At 45.1% G+C, this 19,184-nt stretch overlaps 3 protein-coding genes and 1 long non-coding RNA gene across 8 annotated transcripts; 2 read left to right on the plus strand and 2 right to left on the minus strand.

Moving 5' to 3' along the window:
- Positions 1 to 314: 314 nt before the first annotated feature.
- On the minus strand, positions 315 to 3,896 carry LOC148384557 (uncharacterized). Its single transcript, XM_088357553.1, has 8 exons — positions 3,581 to 3,896; positions 2,755 to 2,897; positions 2,571 to 2,686; positions 2,224 to 2,360; positions 1,486 to 1,937; positions 1,162 to 1,247; positions 911 to 1,094; positions 315 to 802 (listed from the first exon to the last, which is right to left on the minus strand). Exons 1-8 carry the CDS (start codon positions 3,645 to 3,647, stop codon positions 656 to 658), a joined length of 1,332 nt encoding a protein of 443 aa, XP_088213679.1. The 5' UTR covers positions 3,648 to 3,896; the 3' UTR covers positions 315 to 655.
- Positions 3,897 to 4,083: 187 nt separating this feature from the next.
- On the plus strand, positions 4,084 to 8,956 carry nosip (nitric oxide synthase interacting protein). Its single transcript, XM_088357556.1, has 10 exons — positions 4,084 to 4,217; positions 4,348 to 4,608; positions 5,096 to 5,201; positions 5,361 to 5,442; positions 5,698 to 5,833; positions 5,899 to 6,044; positions 6,829 to 6,945; positions 7,111 to 7,181; positions 7,269 to 7,377; positions 7,799 to 8,956. The coding sequence occupies exons 2-10, from the start codon at positions 4,539 to 4,541 to the stop codon at positions 7,868 to 7,870; spliced, it is 909 nt and encodes a 302-aa protein (XP_088213682.1). The 5' UTR covers positions 4,084 to 4,217; positions 4,348 to 4,538; the 3' UTR covers positions 7,871 to 8,956.
- rcn3 (reticulocalbin 3, EF-hand calcium binding domain) lies at positions 8,115 to 11,610 on the minus strand. Of its 2 annotated transcripts, none has more exons than XM_088357555.1 (8): positions 11,401 to 11,610; positions 10,480 to 10,713; positions 10,177 to 10,370; positions 9,942 to 10,114; positions 9,776 to 9,836; positions 9,604 to 9,695; positions 9,373 to 9,480; positions 8,115 to 8,314 (listed from the first exon to the last, which is right to left on the minus strand). In XM_088357555.1, the coding sequence occupies exons 2-8, from the start codon at positions 10,692 to 10,694 to the stop codon at positions 8,207 to 8,209; spliced, it is 951 nt and encodes a 316-aa protein (XP_088213681.1). In that variant the 5' UTR covers positions 10,695 to 10,713; positions 11,401 to 11,610; the 3' UTR covers positions 8,115 to 8,206. The 2 variants fall into 2 exon arrangements, with proteins under 2 accessions (XP_088213681.1, XP_088213680.1); XM_088357554.1 differs by lacking the exon at positions 8,115 to 8,314 and adding an exon at positions 8,485 to 9,145 and having other exon boundaries at positions 11,401 to 11,597.
- Positions 11,611 to 12,257: 647 nt separating this feature from the next.
- Positions 12,258 to 18,706, plus strand: LOC148384560 (uncharacterized). 4 transcript variants are annotated; one of them, XR_015853338.1, is made up of 8 exons: positions 12,258 to 12,798; positions 12,935 to 12,992; positions 13,073 to 13,910; positions 14,011 to 15,257; positions 15,323 to 16,485; positions 16,566 to 16,648; positions 16,719 to 17,608; positions 17,853 to 18,706. It is a non-coding gene; the product is annotated as an uncharacterized LOC148384560 (long non-coding RNA). The 4 variants fall into 4 exon arrangements; XR_015853337.1 differs by having other exon boundaries at positions 12,259 to 12,798; positions 13,073 to 13,529; positions 13,799 to 13,910; positions 15,323 to 16,648; XR_015853336.1 differs by having other exon boundaries at positions 15,323 to 16,648.
- The last annotated feature ends 478 nt before the right edge of the window (positions 18,707 to 19,184 follow it).

A 19,184-nucleotide genomic window follows, 5' to 3' on the forward strand; every position in this document is an offset into this window, starting at 1 on the left:
TCCAATCCATATATTGCTTGTGTCAGAAGGAATGGGGTAGGAATAAATGGTACGGTTAACATGAAGTTCAATGCACACACATTGCCTACAATTTGCTTGAGACACAAAATGTAGTTCAAATTTGACCAAAAGATGTTCGCATCAATAAATCTAACCGCTAGAGTGTGCTACAACTGCACAAATACCACAGCTGGCGTTATCGGGACAAGTTCGACAAGCCCGCTGGTTCACTGTCAATCAAAAAGGGCCAGCCAGCGAGCCTCTAATGCCTTTCATGACAAGTGAAGAAAGAAAGAAAGATTCCCCAAAAGCAATTGAATTCCAGTTTTGGACTGCAAGATGGCTCCTGGAACATCAAGGCCTTTATTTTGCTTCAAACAAATGTACATCAGTTGAAAAAAAGTGAACATTTATATATACGCTTCAGAAAAGAACATTTGTTTTCAATGAAAGTGTCTTCGTACGACCGCCACTCGATTTTCCACACAAGCGCCTCAATGCTGTGAAAATATTGTACAATGAGATTATCTTACACAACTAGTCTATAAAGCGGACAACAACTGGTGGCAAGCGAGCGCTAAAACCAACAAACACGTTAGAACGGAGCCGATTGCCGTCAGCATGCCGACGCCTAGCCCGGAAGCGGCGTTGACCGTCAAACCGGCTGGACGCCGCTCATCATCACTTGCCACACCTCCATCCGGTTGATGCTCCCAATATCAAATTCAGGACCTGCTAAGTCCAGCTGGAGCATGTCGTTGAAGTCCAGGTGGAAAGTGCCACTCCCGCACTCGATGACAATCTGGACAGCGACAAGATAGCGGCGGCGGCAGGCTGGGTAAGCCGGTGCTCCGACTCTTTCGACTGCAGTCAACGGGCGGCAAAAAGGCATCTTCATTCATTCATTCACCTTGAAGGGGTGACCGGCTCCGAAGGGGCGTCCGCGGGGAAGGTCCCCGGTCCGATTGCCGCCCCAATTGCCGCCCACTCTGTAGTTGAGGGTGAAGGTTTGGCTCTCCAAGTCCAAATGGAGTTGCAGCGCCGTGGTAGCCTTCTTGCCGTTGGCATCGCGTCCGTCCAGGTTGACCACCAGCCTGCGTGCCGCACAAATGCCGCGGTCGTGCTAGCTGCCTTCTTTGGGTGCCAGTGTGTTATTATTACCTCTTTGCTTGGGGATTGGATCGTCCTCTGATGACAATGCTGCGGGCCACGCTGAGACCGTCCAGCACATCTTGGAATCCGCCCTTCTGCGTACACACAATAGATGACAACTGGGCTTTGGGGACAGCTCAAGTTCTTCACGGACGACGTGGACAAACGTTCCTGGGGAAGTCCAATCGACCTTTGCCCACCAAGATGCTATTTGGGTGAGTATCTTGAACTGAACAATGCTCACTTGTCAGGTGTTGACAAAGGTTCATACAATGGAGGGACGACGACAAGAAGGTAGAAATGCTTTTCGGCATCGACAAATCATCAACTCACCGGGATGGCGATCTTGGCGAGCAGGCACGAGTCAGTGGTGGAGCTCGTACACATTTGGAACTCCCCGTTGGTCGGAGGAGGGCTGACAGGACAGGTGGCAGGCTTGGCCGTAGTGGGACAGATGGGGCAGGGAGCAGGAGTAGAACAGGTGGCAGCCTTGGCCGTAGTGGGGCAGGGAATAGGAGTAGGACAGGTAGCAGGCTTGGCTGTCGTGGGGCAGGGAGTAGGAGTAGGACAGGTAGCAGGCTTGGCTGTCGTGGGGCAGGGAGTAGGAGTAGGACAGGTAGCAGGCTTGGCTGTAGTGGGGCAGGGAGTAGGAGTAGGACAGGTAGCAGGCTTGGCTGTCGTGGGGCAGGGAGTAGGAGTAGGACAGGTAGCAGGCTTGGCTGTAGTGGGGCAGGGAGTAGGAGTAGGAAAGGTGGCAGGCTCGACAGTGGCGGGAGGGACAGGACCTATTTGAAAAGGAGAGCGCACATTCGAAGACATTCAAATGTTGCTGTTGGGTCCCGCAAAGAGTTCAACAGTGGCCACGTTTTGTTTTGAGAGGTGCCTTGAACTTGATAAGCTCATCAAATGATGAACATATTCAGGCAAAAAAAGGAACTACACAGAAGCTATCATTTCTTGGCAAAATGTGACTTCTTTTTTTTCCTCAAGTAAATCAATATCACCTAGTCCTACATTTTTTAGTGCAATGACAGGCAAACACTATAGTTACAAAACAGGATCTGTACTCACGAAAGGGCATCTTGCAAATGTAGTGCCGATAATAATTACAGGAAAGGTCATTCCATCTCTGATTGGTTCTCCTTGTCGTTAGTTCAACGCAGTTTTCATTTCCACCCTCGTTGTTTGGCTCTTTGGTATTCCAGTTCCTGCAAGAGAAAACATTTTTGGCGCTAACTATTTCAGTGATGTTTTTCTCAAATAACAATGCGAAGTCTTTCAGAGATCTTGTTCATGAATAACGAGGTAGTTTTCAGGCGTAACCATCATCATTTAAAGCAACGAGTACGATTCGCTTTGAGCGATTCGCCGCCCGAGGCTCACAAGCTGTCGCACTTTTTCAATGGAAGGACACTCACGAGTAGGAGAAAGCCTTTCCGTCTGCCCACTCCCACCGTCTGCCAGACGTGACACGCAGGCCAATCCAGATATTGATATCGGTCATGTCCCTCTTGATGCTATTTGTCATCCATATCTGCAAGAAAGACAAAGTTCAACGAGAGAGAAAGGTGAGTGAGTGAGTGACTGAGCGAGTCGTGGTACCCTCTCCCTTTCGTCCAAAATGCTTGTCAGGTGGGCTCCCCGGGACACACAATCGGCCTCTGCCAGCCGCCAGATATTGGGGTTTCCTAAGAAGTAACAATGTTGGTTGTATTGCAGCCATCCGGTCGGACACCCGAGCAGCTCTGGAACAAAAACAAGAACATGATGAGAGCCACGAGAGGATTCAACCACTTTGCTTGCACAAGCAGCAAGACGAAAAGGTGGGGTGCATGGCTTGTCGTCTAACAATGTCCTCAACACTTCTGTGTTCTTCCTTCACTTTGATGGCTGTGAAAAATCGAACTGTTTCAAATGGCTGCTTGCCTATACGGATGGGTTTACACGTGAACTATCACTTTTTTTTTAAATATACTTTATTTTTCTATATGCTTTGTAGTTTTATTTTGCACTGTTGGGCAGCTCTAATCTCTTCGTACATTGTATGATGACAATAAAAGGCATTCAAATGGTGCGACAGCGTTTTAGTAAGAAAAAAAGATGGCCTTTTTAGATGAAAAGAAAATCACTGGCAGCTTTCCGCACAGTAAAGGCAGAAACAGGCTTTAATGCGATCTTTCTTTACTTTGGCTTTGTAGCAATTTTTGGACAGTGAATTTCACAAATGAGTTTTCATTTCCTTTCAATGTTTGCACCCTTAAAATGGCTGGGGTCAAAATTGGACCGACCAGGAAGCTGAGGTTCCAATTTTTCATCCAAATTGGGTTGTTTTTCACCCAGCGCTTTTACGACTTGCCCAGTATAGACATTCAATTAGATGAAGATTATTGACATGATAAATGACGATAGATGAGATGAAAACACACACCCTCATTTGCGCAGGTCTGACACAGTGCGAGGCTAATCAAGAGCCTGACAGCGAACGACAGCACCATGTTGGGGATGGATGGATGATGGATGGATGGATGATGGATGGATGATGGATGGATGGATGGATGTGGTGGGTCCAGCTCAGTCAGAAACAAAGCAGCAGACCACTTTGGAAGATGCTGGTGTGTCGTTGGCGCCCGACGGGGTCAGTGTCAGTGGATGCTTGCTTGCTGAACTTGCTTCTCTCAAGACATGCAAGCCCCCCGACGCACGCACGCACGCACGCACGCACGCACGCACGCACACCACGCACGCACACCACGCTACAAAGAATGCAGTTGATACTTTGCGCAAACTGAACATGCCTGTGTTGAGTACGCACGCACGCACGCACGCACGCGCACCACGCACGCACACCACGCTACAAAGAATGCAGTTGATACTTTGCGCAAACTGAACATGCCTGTGTTGAGTTTGACTTTTGAAAAATAGAACAGGACGTCCGTGACGTCATTTAAAAAGGTTTTTTTCGTGTTTCTTTTGCAGTCATCTGTTGAGAACATTCATTCCAATCAAATTGTTACTTTTTTAATCAAGTTGTGATTCACTCGTTTGTATCCATATGGGAATTCCAGGTATTTATCATGTGCTACATGATTTGTTTATATCTTCCCTAACACTGTAGCTCATAATTGCAAACATATATAAAGAAAAGTTGAAACAGTTACACAAAATATAATTGTAATAATTTGATAATTATTGCAGTCTAAATTCTTCACCGAACAGAAGATTATGATGACGCGTCCTGTGACGACATCTGAATGCGACATAATGACGTAGGAACTGCGCGATCAAGTAGCACCGGAAAACAAAATTCCTCCTGAGTGTAAGTGAACAGTCGAGTTCACAATTTAAATAATCCCTTTGTTGTGGTAAGTAAGTGAATAAAGGCTATAATGACTCGCCACGGAAAAAACTGCACCGCTGGAGCCGTCTATACATACCACGAGAAAAAGAAAGATACAGGTGAGAAATGTGTTATGATGAATTCAGTTGCTGTTTGCGGCATCGATTGTTCCCCTCTTCGAAATAGAACGCACGTGACGAATTTAGTATTGTTGGTAGTTAGTTAGTTAGTTAGTTAGTTAGTTAGTTAGTTAGTTAGTTAGTTAGTTATGTCTTTAAAAACTAACGTTTGAACTCGGGATATAAAGCCAGGAATAAATGTCATCTTCTTTCTGCTGCTCCCGTTAGGGGTCGCCACAGCAGTGTCTAAATTTTTTTTTTTTTTTTTTTGCATACCTGATTTGTGTTAATATTCATTTTTTTTTTTTTTTGTTTCATGTTGGGTGGTAAAATACATTTTGTTCCCTGTGTGCGTGGGTGCACGTTTAGCCCATCAACAAGTGCTGATACAATTTGTGTTCCGTGTGCATTGGCAGCATATAAAATCTAATCAACATTTTGTAAAGAAATTGATTCCGATGATTTGTTTGTTTTTTGTCCTGCTCAGCTGCATCTGGGTACGGCACACAGAGCATTCGCCTGGGTAAAGATGCCATCAAAGACTTTGACTGCTGCTGCTTATCCCTGCAACCCTGCCAGACTCCTGTGGTCACGTATGTTTCTCACCACCCACATCTTATAAACAGACAATCTATTTGGCAAACTTCGATAAGAGTCTCATGGCAGTTCAATTTGGAGATGCTGCAGAGTTTCTCTTCCTGTAAACAATACAAACATGACTGTCAACGTCAAATTGCTTTTGTTGTTTTCAGTCCAGATGGATTCTTGTATGAAAAACAGGCTATTCTGGAATACATTCTGCATCAGAAGACAGAAATTGCCAGGAAGATGAAGGTATTTTTCTTTTCTTTTTTCATGAACCTGACTTTGCCGTGGGCAGTGCGCACTCTTTTTTTTTTTTTTTTTTTTTTATGACAGCGTGAATTTCAAAGTGAGCGCTTGTCCCTACATAATGCCCGGTGATTGACGAGCCATCGAATTCAAGGCTGTTATCTGCCTTTCATCCACAGTTTACTTATTTTATTCCCATCAAAATGTCAATGTTAAAACAAAACGTTTAGTATTGAAGTTTTCTGGATTTTCCTGTAGGCATATGAGAAGCAAAAGCAAGCTCAGAAGCATGAAAGTCATCTTGAGTCCAAGTCAGAAGAACGTGAGAAAGTGGAGAAGTTTAAAACCAGAGAGAACAGCATTGTATCCAAACCCATCAACCCTTTCATTTCTGGTACGTGTGCCGAGAGATACGGCAGTGGAACTCTAGTTTCTATTTTGAATTTTTTTTCCCTGAAGGGCAAAGCAAAGTAGGTGGGAAAATCAAGACGGACAGTCGCTCATCATCCTCCACTGATTCAGTGGCCTCCTCCAGCCAGAGTCTGCCCAGCTTCTGGGTTCCTTCTCTGACACCTGAAGCAAAGCCCACCCTTCTCAAGAAACCGGTCAGTGGCTGCTTGAAGTGAAACTTTGCTTCAGAGATTGTCTGCGTTCAAATGTATGGATTGAGCATTTAAGCCTGTTCTGTTATTTCACATGATGTCTATCTTAGACCGTGTGCTAACCACTAAACTCAGCTTGCTTGCGGCTTAGATTTAGACTTGGGCTCAATTTTATACAGCCCTTGGGATTGCTCTCTCAGAAAATTCTGGTCCCAATAGCTCACACTGAAACAGTAAAAAAGAGAACATTGCACATGAGTAACAAACAAAAAAAGAGAGCAATAAATAAAGTGCAATAAAAATGTTGAGTGAGAAATAAATAACCATAACAATAAGTCATAAATTTAAAAACTTGCATTATTTATTCGTAAATAATAATTGTCAAGCAATAAAATATCTTGACTGTCCCTATTTATTTTCGACAGCTAATACACTTGCGCCCTCTGCTGGTTGCGTCCAACCGGTGAAACCAAAATACACTTCATCCACAGTTGCGCTGCAGTTGCTTAGCACATTCTCCTAACAGCTGAGAGGGCTGGCCAGAGTCAAGTTTGGTACTTGGACTTTTTGACTCATCCAGTCATTGAAGTGCAGTCCCTTAAACTATCGTTGCATAATCTGTTTGCCTTCCAATTCTATGTCATGATGACCTTTGTTTATTTAGTGGATGAGGACAAGTTGACCTCCGAGTTCAAAGCCCATCCGTGGGTCTGCATATGCAACAGTGAGCATAGAAATAATGACGTTTTCACAAACTCTCATTTCTTCTTTCCTATCACCTTTTCAGAGCAAGGCTGTGTTGTGTCCGATGTCAGGACGACCTATAAAGATGAACGAGCTCATCACAGTGCGCTTCACCCCAGTAGACCCGAGTCTGGACCGAGTGGCCCTCATCAACCGCCAGGTTAGTCTTATCAGGAAGGGTTATACGCTTGAGATACAGCAAAGGAGCATTTTGTCACAATTTAAAGCAATTCCCGAGTGTCTGATGAATAAGAACAAGAATCGACAACGCATATTCCATCCCGAGATTTGTCGCAGTCCCAACAATCTGATTCTACTCTTACAGGACAGATACGTCTGCGCAGTGACCAAAGACATCCTGGGCAACAGCGTCCCCTGTGCTGTCCTGCGGCCTTCGTGAGTGGTCGAGCCAGCTTGTTTTCACTGCGGGGAAGGATTCTGCAAAGGTAGTTAGTTTTACACTGCTTTCCGGCTTGTGTTCAGGGGGTGTGTGGTGACACAGGAGTGTGTGGAGAAGCTCATCAAGATGGACATGACGGATCCCGTGAGTGGAGACAAACTCTCTGACAAAGACATCATACCACTGCAGAGGGTATGTATGTATGTAGAGTCAACCAACGTAAGCCAACAACAAAATGTCCCTAATATGCGCCCATCTTTACAAAGTGGCAAGAACATCGTGAAATGGAAAAGTGGCAAAAAAAGATTTGCTTGCCCTCTTTTATACATAACACAATATTGAGTAAGACCCGTTTTAAGACCGATCCGGTTGCGAGGCCCTCATGGTTCTTGGTGAGCAGCGAAACGGATCTTGCATATGTTTTTTTATTTTTTTATTTAAAATTCTCAAAATCTAGATTATTATTGATTGCTTATTCTGAGCATGAATATAGTCTGATTTTTTTTTTTTTAAAGAGCTATATATAGCCACTAATTTTGCCATCGAATAATATCGTTTTATTGGTGACATAGGTGACCCCAACCATTGATTTGGTGGTTCTTTTGTTTGACAGGGAGGAACGGGCTTTGCGGGTGCTGGTATAGAGCTCAAGGCCAAAGAAGCTCGTCCAGTCATGCAAGTGTGAAAGATGATGATGGTCTGTCTGCCTGTATTATGCGCTCAAAAAAAATTTGGGGTAATATATTTGTAATTACGGTAAGCCAAAATATGACATTTTTTTCTTATTAGATATGATAGCTTGGCCATGTTTGTACTTTTGTGGTCATTTTGAAGAGGCTTAGGAAAGGGGGAAAAAAAGTCACTTTTGTGTCTGTCATTCTGTTCTAGAGTATTTACAGTGTATTGTTCATATCATTTGAAAAGCCGTGTTATTTTTCATTTTCCTGAATGTATTTGAATTGAGAAACATTTTTAAGGCACAGGAAAAAAAACAGTCATTCTTAGTCTGTGGTATTGATATTCACAATTCATCATGGCCGTCAACCTCCATGGCTCCATAATCTGTGATGGTGCTGATCTTGATGAAGTCGAGTTTATCTAGCATCTCTGATAATGTCACAAATCCATCCTGACACGCACAAGGTAGAAAACAAAAGCAACAGTAAAAGGAAAGAAGTGGTTCAGATCAGCAGAAGAAAGGTCCTTCATTGGGAAAATATTGAGCTACTTATTTTAGCAAGTGCAAGGATCAAAAATACCTTCTTTACTGAGTACAGCAGGATTAAATAAAACAACCCGTACAAAAGTTCATTTATTTGTCCAATCTACAGTCAGTAACATTTTTTTATCACAAATTTCTTTTAGTTGCCTGTCGTAGGCAATGTTGAAATTCTTCTGACCTTAGCAAATGAATTAAAACTCAATTCTAGAGCTAAAATATTTGGCTTGAAACATTAATAAAAATGGATTTCCATAAATGTGATGGCCAACATTAAGTACGTAGTGAAAATATTTCAAGTACAATGAAGTGCTCAGTGGAGTGTATGGTTTCTGATGATTCAGAATTGTCGTGACCACGTTTCTAGGCTCGAACTCGAAATACAGTTTCGGTTCAATATCAGTGCACGTGGGACGATATCCACAGTTTTATCCAACACTTCTTAATTGAAATATATTTGGACTGTGTTTAATAATGCTGTGTGGGCATTAAAAAAAAATCACCTGTAACCACATACACAGTATGTGAATGCATGTGGAATAGTTTCTGCAAGTGATACTTGTGTACTGGTGTGATAGCCATCTCAAACACACACACACACGTGAGCAATAATATTAAGAACGTGACAGCTCATCAAAGTTCGTCGTGATTCTTTGTTAAATCTTCTCCATAATTGGTGATCCGGCCGCCCACAAACATGTTCCAGTTGGCCAGGATTTCCTGCTTGTTTATTTTCTCGTCCTGACGATTGGCGTGATTGACAGAAGGAGATGGAGACGTGTGTGAAGTCATGGAAAAGATGAGAGAGAGACGTTAAGACAGAAGAGAGAAGACAATTAGTGTCAATTAAAATTGAATTAAATCATAATTATGGCGGTGTTGATGTATTTTTATCTCCCTCCCTGACACCTCTGCCAGACTTGCCAAAAACTTGTAAGTGTAGTTGTATTTGTGTGCGGGAGCAATACCTTGTTGGTGTCTGTCTCGTAGATCAAATGTTTGGCTTCATTGTCGGCGTGGTCGATTTCTCCAGGCAAAATCCAGTGGGCCACCTCACTGAAGTCCATGTGACCATCCTGTGTGATACATGATGTTACCATGACTGAGACGCCGTTATAGTAACGGAAGAGAAATTGGAAGTTGCTGCACCTAATATCTTTATTTTGGATTCAAACAACAAAATACATAGCACATCTTACCTTGTTGGCATCCCTGAAATCAGTGAAATGTTTCTTCTCAGTTTGGACCCATTCAGGCTCACTCTCGCCATCCTCTGGTGTGTACATGTCACCTACGGGCACATTACACTCCAAATGATTACACTCGGAACTGCGTGTAAGTGGTTGAAAAGTAAAAATGCAGCTCACTTACCAATGTACTCATGTAAGCTGATCTTGCCGTCACCATTTTTATCAATGTCCTCGATTGTTTCCTAAAAGAAAAATACTTGTGGCAATATTACTTTCGTAATCGAACACAACTGGTTACAAGAGCAAATATCAAATGTTCTTTTCCATGTACTGTTCTATGTCTGTACCTGTACGACCAAATCTTTCATGTAATCAAACTCCTCCGGATGGAGGAAGGCGGTGAACTCCTCGCGCGTGGCGATCCCGTCGCCGTCACGATCGGCCATCTTGAAGCGTCTTTCGTCTCGGGCGAGCATCGACTTGTAGGTGGCTTTGTCATCCACGTCGTCAAACTCCTCATCTGACAAGATAGACAAACAGATGTCAGATATTCAGACGGATGCTTGGACCCAATCGACTTACCGATATAGTAGCCGTAGGTGGTGTTCTTGTATTCCCCCCAGGCTATTTTGTCATCTTGGTTGCTGTCGTAATCCCTCCAGTGTTTGTTGACGTTCTCTTCGATGTACCTCCTCTGTCTGTGGTTGATCCAATAATGAAGCTCTGCGTGGTTGATTAAGCCATCCTTGTCTGTGTCAATGCGGTCCACAATTTTCCTGTAGGGGGAAAAGGAAGATGGCATCATGTTGAAAAGTAGTCATTCTTTGTGTGTGTGTGTGTGTGTGTGTGTGTGTTGACAGTTATGCTGACATAAGCAGAACCTACGCCAGTCTTTCTTTACTCTCTTCAGGGGTCAGCTGGTCAAAGGTCTTTGCCTCCTCTTTGCCCAGGAAGGCCTCGTGGTCGTACTGAAAGTCGTGAGCGTCATTGTGGGCATGGTCGCTCAGGTCGGCGCGGTGATGGACGCGTTTCTCCTGAGGGGGGACGGCAAAGGTGGCGGCAGCCAGGAGGTAGAGGGATGCTAGCGACTGCAGCAGCATTTTGATGACCTGTCGGCGGCTGAGGATGGAAATAGTGATCATATATAGAAAGATATTTTCAAAGCAGCTCTCCTAAAGGAATTTTACAACAAGAGAATGCTAATGTCATTCAAAACTGACCATGATTAACTTTACAGTTCTTGTGTGGAACTCTACGGATTGCAGTGCACGATGTTTGAAATAAATCGGAAAACATTGACCTAAAAGCATGGCAAACACAACTAAAAATGATTTGCACCTCAGTTGGGAACATTGAGTTGTTGCAAGAGGAGGGACACACCCAAATCAATAGTGTCAAAGTCAAGGGGAAAAAAAGGTATAGGGCATAGACATCAAACTTGACCAGGACGTTACTCAACTACATCTATTCAAACGCAAGGTGAACTAGTCTGATGCAGAGTTAAAGTTAAAAAAAAAAAAGTTTGGTAAAGGTTACCTTTTTTTCCTGCATAACGACAAAAATGTAAACTAACGTAAAAAATATGAATTGCATGTAATGTTTTTTTAAAACGAATCAAAGTTCGAAAAGCATTCCCATCCTCTTTTATGGCTCGTGTATCTTTTGCCTCCCATCAGTGCGAACTTCGTCACTTGAGAGCAGTGCAAAAAGCATACGATGCACGTTTGAATACTAAAAACAAGACCATTTTCGGGTATTAGAGGTTTACCTTTTAAACCTAAAGATAATGTTGCTAAAATAACTTACCACGTTCTTGCACGTTACTCGCGACCCCTCAGTGAAGTTTGACGCGCAGGAGAATCTCTGGACGCGTTGGCACTCTGTACCTTTAAATAACACTGTCAAAGAGGCGGGCTTTGTTGGTTGAGTAACCAATGAAAACAGGCCAAATGAGGTTTTTAAACCAATCGAATTGATGCATAAATTCAGCTAATTCTTATTGGTTGTGAACCGCCACGTAGTCACGCGAACGAGAACTGCCTGAGATTTGCTGCTGCACCATTTATTCAAGGTTACCTTTATTCTGTGGGACACGCAACAAAAGTGACGAAACACAGTAAACGTCAGTGAAATCACGGTGTATATGCAAGACAAGTGAGGAGTCAAGCAATGCCTTTTTTTTGCCATTATTACGTACACAATCGTGCAAAATACGTCACAACTAGCAGGACAGAAATGGTTAAATTAATACTAATATGAAACTGAGTAGCTAGAGGACCAATTTCGAGTTTTGCATATTCGTCTGCATAGTTTCCAGGTGTTAATACGGAGCGGGACTCGAACCCTCCTCTCCTGTACTCCAGACCAAAATTATTCCATTCGGCCGACTTGGTACTGAATTCTCAAGGCTTTTAGGTGGTGATATGAAGAAATAAACAAATGTAATTGGGGAAAGTATTTGGTGTTGAAGTGTTAAATGAGACCACTCGGATGTTGTAACTTAGATAAATATGTGTGAGATGCTGTTGCCGACACGACCATGTGTTTACTTGATTTTTTTTTTGTCTGGTGTATTGTGAGTGGTGTTGGCTCGTGAAAGAACAATACAAGAACAAATTCTTTTCAGTGAACGAGAGTGAAGGAAAAGATCTAAAGATCTTTGTAGCCATGACGGAAAAACTTGTTTGGACCCGTTTGAAAATCATTAATTTGCTATGACTCAAGAATTGTCTCTGTGCAACGGTGTGGTGTTTCTTAACAACTGAATTGTTAATGAGTCCACGGGAGCACTGCAACGGCCGCAGAATTTTTGCAAGAACAATTCATTTTAGGATGAACTATCGATACAAATATTTTCGTTTGATTGAAGGCAATGGCGTTAACCACTCGACCAGAGCCTGCTCGGAAACAAAAGGAGATTTGGTCCTATTGATAGGGTATCCTCCATCCAAACATGTTGGGTGTTCAAAGTTTCAACGGATAGTCCGAAGCCACCCTTTCCACAGTAGTCACCATGACAGGCGACCACCTGGTGGCGTTAGTGTGCCGAGCGCCGTTGGACGATCAGGAGAAGAAGATTTGAATCAAACGGATGTGACGTCAGGGCTTTAGGCAAATTGAAGACAGGTGTGCTCGCTCAAGGGGAGTTATCATATGCAGGTGCCACCGAGCGCGTGGCGGCGGCGCCTGCGGACGGTTTCTCAGGTAAGCGAGCATGCTAGCAAATGTTTGTCGTCTCCTGCCGTTTTTCACGACGGACGCCGTGTTTGTTGCACGGTTGGCACGCTTTGTGTCCTTTTCTCACAAGCCTTTTCATTTTATTTTATTTTGTTTGTCGCAGGATTGTCGTACTCTCGTGACTCGGCAACGTCACGTCCACCGCGACGGTGGGCCTGGAGGTAAATTGTAGGCCGCAGGCCATTTAGCCCGTGAGCAAATGTTTGCCGTTTCTTACGATGCCATTTATTATTTCTTGCAGGATTTTCGCTGTCTAGGGAGTGCTTGAGGTTTCGGCACGGCACGGCACGCCACAATCCACTTTGCGTCGCGTCGTTGCGCGTTTTGGTGGTATTTTAAATGTCTTTCGCGGTTGTTTTTTTAATGCTGGCCAGCATTTTTTCATTCGTCTGACCGTAGAAGGCTCGTAAATGACGCCGCCGATAAGCGCGCGTTTGTCTGACTATAGGAAATGTTAGTTTGACTCTAGTCAACTAAACCATTTTTTAATTATTTTATATTATCCGTGTGCCATTTCCGTGTCATGCAAACTGCTGGTGAATGCAACGTATGTTACGTCATGTCCAAATCGGACCAAATCCATTCAAAGATGGCGCCCGCCCGCCCGCTCGTTCCGTTACGCAACAAACATTTGCGCGGGTTATTTTCTCCCGTTTTGGACGCCACGCCGCCAACCTGGATCATCTGTCCAATGTGAGGTGAGTTGTGGATGATGAAATTAAAATATGAATTATAATCTTTGATAATTCTTGTCGTGATTATATATTTTTTCAAATGTAAAACTACTTATAATGTATCAAATTAAAATATTAACTATAATTTTGATACATTATCGTAACTTACTACAATATAATAATATTTTTTTTCAAATGTAAAACTCCTAGTATGTGTAATTGTTGGTAAAAAAAATCATGCCATTGGCACTCAATGTCTATTTTTGTTGCAATAATTTGCTTGTCTTTTGTAGCACTAAAACAGGCCGCCCAGCCAGCATCCTTCTATACAAAGCAAGCAGGAGGCTCTTGAAGGAGCCCTTTCAGTGATGTTGAGGACACTGAGGAAGAGTAGTCCTAAATCAGGTGAAAACCTGTTTTTGTCAAGTTTCAGCTTCCCAACACACAATGGTTGTCGAGTTTTAACTTCCCAGCACACAATTAATGTCCGTCTGTGTTTTTGTAGGCTGCAAGAGGAGCCGAATGGGACAATTCCATATGAAAAGGCACAATGGCCTGTCCAAAGGCGCAATGGCCTGTCCAAAGGCGCAATGGCCTGTCCAAAGGCGCAATGGCCTGTCCAAAGGAGCAATGGCCTGTCCAAAGGAGCAATGGCCTGTCCAAAGGCGCAATGGCCTGTCCAAAGGAGCAATGGCCTGTCCAAAGGCGCAATGGCCTGTCCAAAGGAGCAATGGCCTGTCCAAAGGAGCAATGGCCTGTCCAAAGGAGCAATGGCCTATCCAAAGGAGCAATGGCCTATCCAAAGGAGCAATGGCCTATCCAAAGGAGCAATGGCCTATCCAAAGGAGCAATGGCCTATCCAAAGGAGCAATGGCCTATCCAAAGGAGCAATGGCCTATCCAAAGGGGCAATGGCCTATCCAAAGGGGCAATGGCCTATCCAAAAGAGCAATGCTATATCAAGTCAAGAATCAAGCAGCACGCTGCAAAAGTCGACGTTTGCGGATCATGTGCCCAGGAGGGGGCAGTGTGGTTGCCTTTGGTTATGGGTGCACGACGGAAAGGTTGCAGGTGTGGCCAGTGTTTGGGGCTCTGATGGTTGGTCTTGCTTAAGAGGTGTGCTGTGGTTGTGGCTTGTCTGGATCCAGCGTTGTCTTGTGCTTTGTTGCCATTGACGGCTCACTTGGGGGAGGACGTGGTGACGTGGACGGAGACAAAACGAAACTTTGATGTGGATCCGAATGTTCAATTTTGCCATATGATGTGTACCATTTTGTCTTTTTCTAACCTGCCACTGTTGTACTTGCTGCATTCTTTGTTCTCCCCCATCGGTGTAGGGCGGCGTTGGAGCGAGCCGATCCCGAATGTCCAATTTTGCAATTTGACTTGTACCATTTTGTCTTTTTCTAACCTGCCACTGTAGCTCTTCATCTAACCCTAACCTACCACCGCTGTGGTACTTGCGTTCTTTGTTCTCCCCTTAGGTGTAGGGCAGCATTGGAGCGAGACGGTAACATTTTGTGTCTTTTTCTAACCTACCACTGTCGTGCTTGATCTAAGCTGTGTGTCCTTTGTTCTCTAGGTGTAGGGGGCGGTGTTTGGGCGAGCCGGTCCACGAGGAAGACGTAATGATGCGAGCAGCGCCCAACTCATTGCATGTTCTGCCATTTGCAGGCCGGACGCGAAAGGGGGGGGCGCACGGCCCGATCCGACCGGGCGATGCTCACCAATCGTAGCTAGCCGCTGTGATCAAGTAAGCAAGTGACCGACAACTTGGGGTGCTGTTTGTGTTTCTAACATTTGTTTCTCTTTCTGCAGATGGCGACCGGGATGTGACACGATCTGATCAGAGGTGAACGTACCACTGTGGCATCGCTCTGACGTCGCCGAGTTGTGAGGGAGACCCGCTTCCCTGGAGGCGTCGACCTGCACAGCTTCAACGTGTGAAATGGATTCTTTTTTTTCTTTTTTTTTTTTTATTTAAATTACACCAGCGGTGTCCCAATGTCTGCTTGAGGGCTGCATACTGAAACAAATTCTGAATTCTTTGACGCAAATTCATTAAATCAATCACGAAATGTTGCCATTGATATTTAGTGCTACAAAGCAGTGTCGTGTTCAGTCGTGTGGTGTGTTGATCAAGTTGCCCCGAGGCTGCCATTTGGACACCAATGGTGACGTGTGTGTAGGGCTGCACGTGTATTGGAAAACTGCCATATGGTGGTCTAGGTTATTGACATGCACTTTAAGACAGCAAAGAGTTTTTTTTTTTCATGTCTCAAATGAAACATGCTTTCTTGCCTAACTATTTGTAAAGAGTTACGACGATAAGTCATTGATGTAAGTTAAAGTTAACTCATCTAACTGATCTCATTGCGATCAAATAGTTAACCTCCATCCAAGAATTTTGCACAACTTGCCTCAATGCAGTGGTCTGGCCCAATACTGCCATATCATTGATTTTCCAAAATGTTGTGCAGCCCTCATTGAGTGCCAAACGCGCAGCGACGGCAAGCGCAAGCGACCGCGCAGCGACGGCAAGCGCAAGCGACCGCGCAGCGACGGCAAGCGCAAGCGACCGCGCAGCGACGGCAAGCGCAAGCGACTGCAAGCGACCGCGCAAGCGACGGCAAGCGCAAGCGACCGCGCAGCGACGGCAAGCGCAAGCGACCGCGCAGCGACGGCAAGCGACCGCGCAGCGACGGCAAGCGCCCGCGCAGCGACGGCAAGCGCCGGCAAGCGCAAGCGACTGCGCAAGCGACTGCGCAAGCGACTGCAAGCGCAAGCGACGGCGCAGCGAGACTTTTGTGCTTGTCTTGCTAGGTGGAAGAGACGATGTATGAAACGAAGAGCCGGTGGACGGAGGCCACCAGACCCGCGATTGGTGAGCGGGGTGCAAAGGAAGGAATCACCCAAAGAAAGCAGTCGCCAAGTGTTGAAGAGGAGCCTGATGCACGACTGGCCAAGGCTGGCCAGAGGCGGTGACATGGCAATCCAATCTGCAAGCGTAGTGTACACAGTGTTGGTTTTAATTTGATTTCCTTATTTGTCTGCCGTTCAGGGTTGCCGGGGCGGCGGATGGGACGAGGGCCAGCCTGCACCGAGAGGGACTGGGCTGCACCCACAAGACCAGGGAGGGGGCAGGTAATGAGTACGTTGACACAAGTGAGCCGCATGCAACTGAGTGCCGTTTCTCTTTTTGCACTTGTGCGAGGCGGAAGACGAGTCCAACACCGGCCGGAGCAGACCCGGACCTTGGCCCGTGACGAGCGGCCCACACGAGACTGATGGGTGCAGATGCAGCCAGTGTTTCGGGGAGTATGACTTTGGTTTTTCTTTTGTGCTTTCCCTACCCCTGTCTATTTGAATAGGGTAACTAGTAGCACGCACGGGCATTTGGGTTGCTGTGACCCTCTAGATACGAATCGGCAAAGTAGACACCCCCTGCCCCCCCTCCCTCCCTCTCTCTCTCTCTCTCTCTCTCTCTCTCTCTCTCTCTCTCTCTCTCTCTCTCTCTCTCTCTCTCTCTCTCGCTCTCGCTCTCTTTCTCCAACGCGCCCGGCAGTACCTGCATGGCCTGGTGCACTCAGGGTGGAACGTGGCTATACCTTGCCCTTTGTGGAATACCAGGGTATAATGTCTGCCAGACTGGGTCCCAGTGTCGTCGACGGTGTCGAGGACAAGGAGATTCTCCGTGACGCTCTCCGTGACGTCACGTTTTCCTCTTTTTTTCCTCTCGGGGCCAAGCCAGCTCTACTCAGGGGGAACTGGCCGGTTGCGCTTAAGTGCGCACCAAAGCCTCTTTTCATCTCCTCTCGCTCTCTCCCTCCCTCCCTTCCTCCCTCCCTCCCTTTTTGTAAGGGGTTAAACATTTCATAACCTGGATTGCTCCAATGCGGGAGGGCCGTATGAGACATGCGCCAGCCCGTGCGTGCCGCTAGTTACCTGATTCAAACTTACCTTAGTCTAGGTTGGGGGGGTGCTAGTGGAATTTTTCCCCTTGCCAAAACCAACACAATATGTCTGCCTTTCAGGATTGCTGGGGCACTGGATCGGACGAGTGCCTGCACAGAGAGGGACTGGACAGGACCGCGAGACCAGAGGGTAATAATAAAAAACTTTATTTGTAGAGCACCTTTCATACAAGAAATGCATTTACGACAAAGAAAGAAATTATAAGCATTGAATTCTTCATATAGGAACAGACATAAAAAGAAAACAAAAACATTCATGTGTGCATACGCTATTAATGAAGGGAGCTTAAAATAGGAGCAAGCTTTAATAGACAGGTAATGAGTACGTCCACAGAAGTGAACCGCATGCAACAGAGCCGTTTTTCTTTTTGCAGTGGCACAAGGCGGAGGATGAGTCCAAACGTCGAATACCGGCCGTGGGGGGAGCCAACCTTCGCCCGTGATGAGCGGCCGACACGAGACGGACGGGTGCGGATGCGGCGAGGGCAAAGCGCCCAGCCAGCATTTAAGGAGAGTATGACTGCGTTTTTTCTTTTGTCCTTTCTTTCCTTCCCTCCCTCCCTCCACTTTTTCACTGGGTGTGCACACTGGCTATCTGCATGATGCCGCTTTCTTTCTCTCAGCGCCGCGTCATTTTGCAATATTGTTGTTTTACTGTTGTTTTTTTAATCATGAAATGAACTGTTTGTACTGTAATTGTGTGTGTACCACTGAACTGCAATTAAACTGTGAACTGAATTCAAGTGGTCCATTTTAAACATTGGCATTGGCAGTCTATCGTGCATACAAACTGGAATCATTTGAGACATTCTCAATGACAAGACAATTGTAAAGTTAGGCTGAAACCAAATTGACTTAAATATGCAGTGTCAGGCTTTTTATTTATTTTTTTAACTACACAAAGAAAAGCTGCATGCATTCTAAATTGTTGACAAAAGCCAAGTAGCCAGACACCCATAGATGCAAACAAGTGTACATACGGTCTCTGTTGCGATCAGTAAGTCATCTTTGGCAACCCTGCTTTAAAATGGCCACCGAACTCAGAATCTTGCAAAATGTTGGTACATTTTTCTGTAAGAGTAAAAGCTGTTGAGTCTAGTCAGAGCCATTTTTTGGTTTGTTTTGAATCGTCATGCATCATGTGGGCATTCTTGTGAATAAAATCAACAGTGGTGTGTTTGCTTCCTGTTGGTGGTCTTGTAAATAAAGTCAACTTTGGTGTCAGTCATCATTCGCAATGTGCCTCAATCAATGGTGCTGCTCTTGAATGTGAAACTTATTGCATGTTTTGTTACAGGGCTTGATGTCTTCATTGGCTGTTTGACTACAAAAAAGGCTGTTGCTGTCCAGTCCAGGTTGCTGCTATAGTCAATTGAATTTATAAACATAGCGTGTAACTTCCAGGACCTTAGCTTTCAATTCAAAGCAGAGTTGCGTAACCACGGCCAGCCTCGGCACATGTACTGGGTGGTACCACCCAGTTCAGAGTGAAGTAAAGGCCAGAGTGGTCCTATTCATACCGGGATCCTTATGAAATTGACCATATCAGAAAGGCTAGATGAATTCCAAGTGCTGCCACCGAGTAGCAGCATATTTGCCTCAACCTGTCTGGTGCTGGGTCAATGCGATGCACCTTTCGTTGTTTTGCCCAAAACAACCTAAGAAATAAAGTAGTACTGTTGTTATCTTGCCAGTGTGCATGTGTG

This window comes from Syngnathus floridae, chromosome 17 (assembly GCF_059516105.1).
Source record: "Syngnathus floridae isolate MCC-2025c chromosome 17, RoL_Sflo_1.0, whole genome shotgun sequence".
Lineage (NCBI taxonomy): Eukaryota > Metazoa > Chordata > Actinopteri > Syngnathiformes > Syngnathidae > Syngnathus > Syngnathus floridae.

Coding starts and splice junctions, on each gene's coding strand:
- LOC148384557 (XM_088357553.1), bottom strand. CDS start 3,647: ATGGTGCTGTCGTTCGCTGTCAGGCTCTTGATTAGCCTCGCACTGTGT. Junction 2,898..3,580: donor TCAGACCTGCGCAAATGAGG/GTGTGTGTTTTC, acceptor TTTTTGTTCCAG/AGCTGCTCGGGTGTCCGACC. Junction 1,248..1,485: donor TCGCCAAGATCGCCATCCCG/GTGAGTTGATGA, acceptor GTGTGTACGCAG/AAGGGCGGATTCCAAGATGT.
- rcn3 (XM_088357555.1), bottom strand. CDS start 10,694: ATGCTGCTGCAGTCGCTAGCATCCCTCTACCTCCTGGCTGCCGCCACC. Junction 10,371..10,479: donor GAGAGTAAAGAAAGACTGGC/GTAGGTTCTGCT, acceptor TTCCCCCTACAG/GAAAATTGTGGACCGCATTG. Junction 9,837..9,941: donor TGAAAGATTTGGTCGTACAG/GTACAGACATAG, acceptor TTTTTCTTTTAG/GAAACAATCGAGGACATTGA.
- nosip (XM_088357556.1), top strand. CDS start 4,539: ATGACTCGCCACGGAAAAAACTGCACCGCTGGAGCCGTCTATACATAC. Junction 5,443..5,697: donor AAATTGCCAGGAAGATGAAG/GTATTTTTCTTT, acceptor ATTTTCCTGTAG/GCATATGAGAAGCAAAAGCA. Junction 7,182..7,268: donor TGTGCTGTCCTGCGGCCTTC/GTGAGTGGTCGA, acceptor GCTTGTGTTCAG/GGGGTGTGTGGTGACACAGG.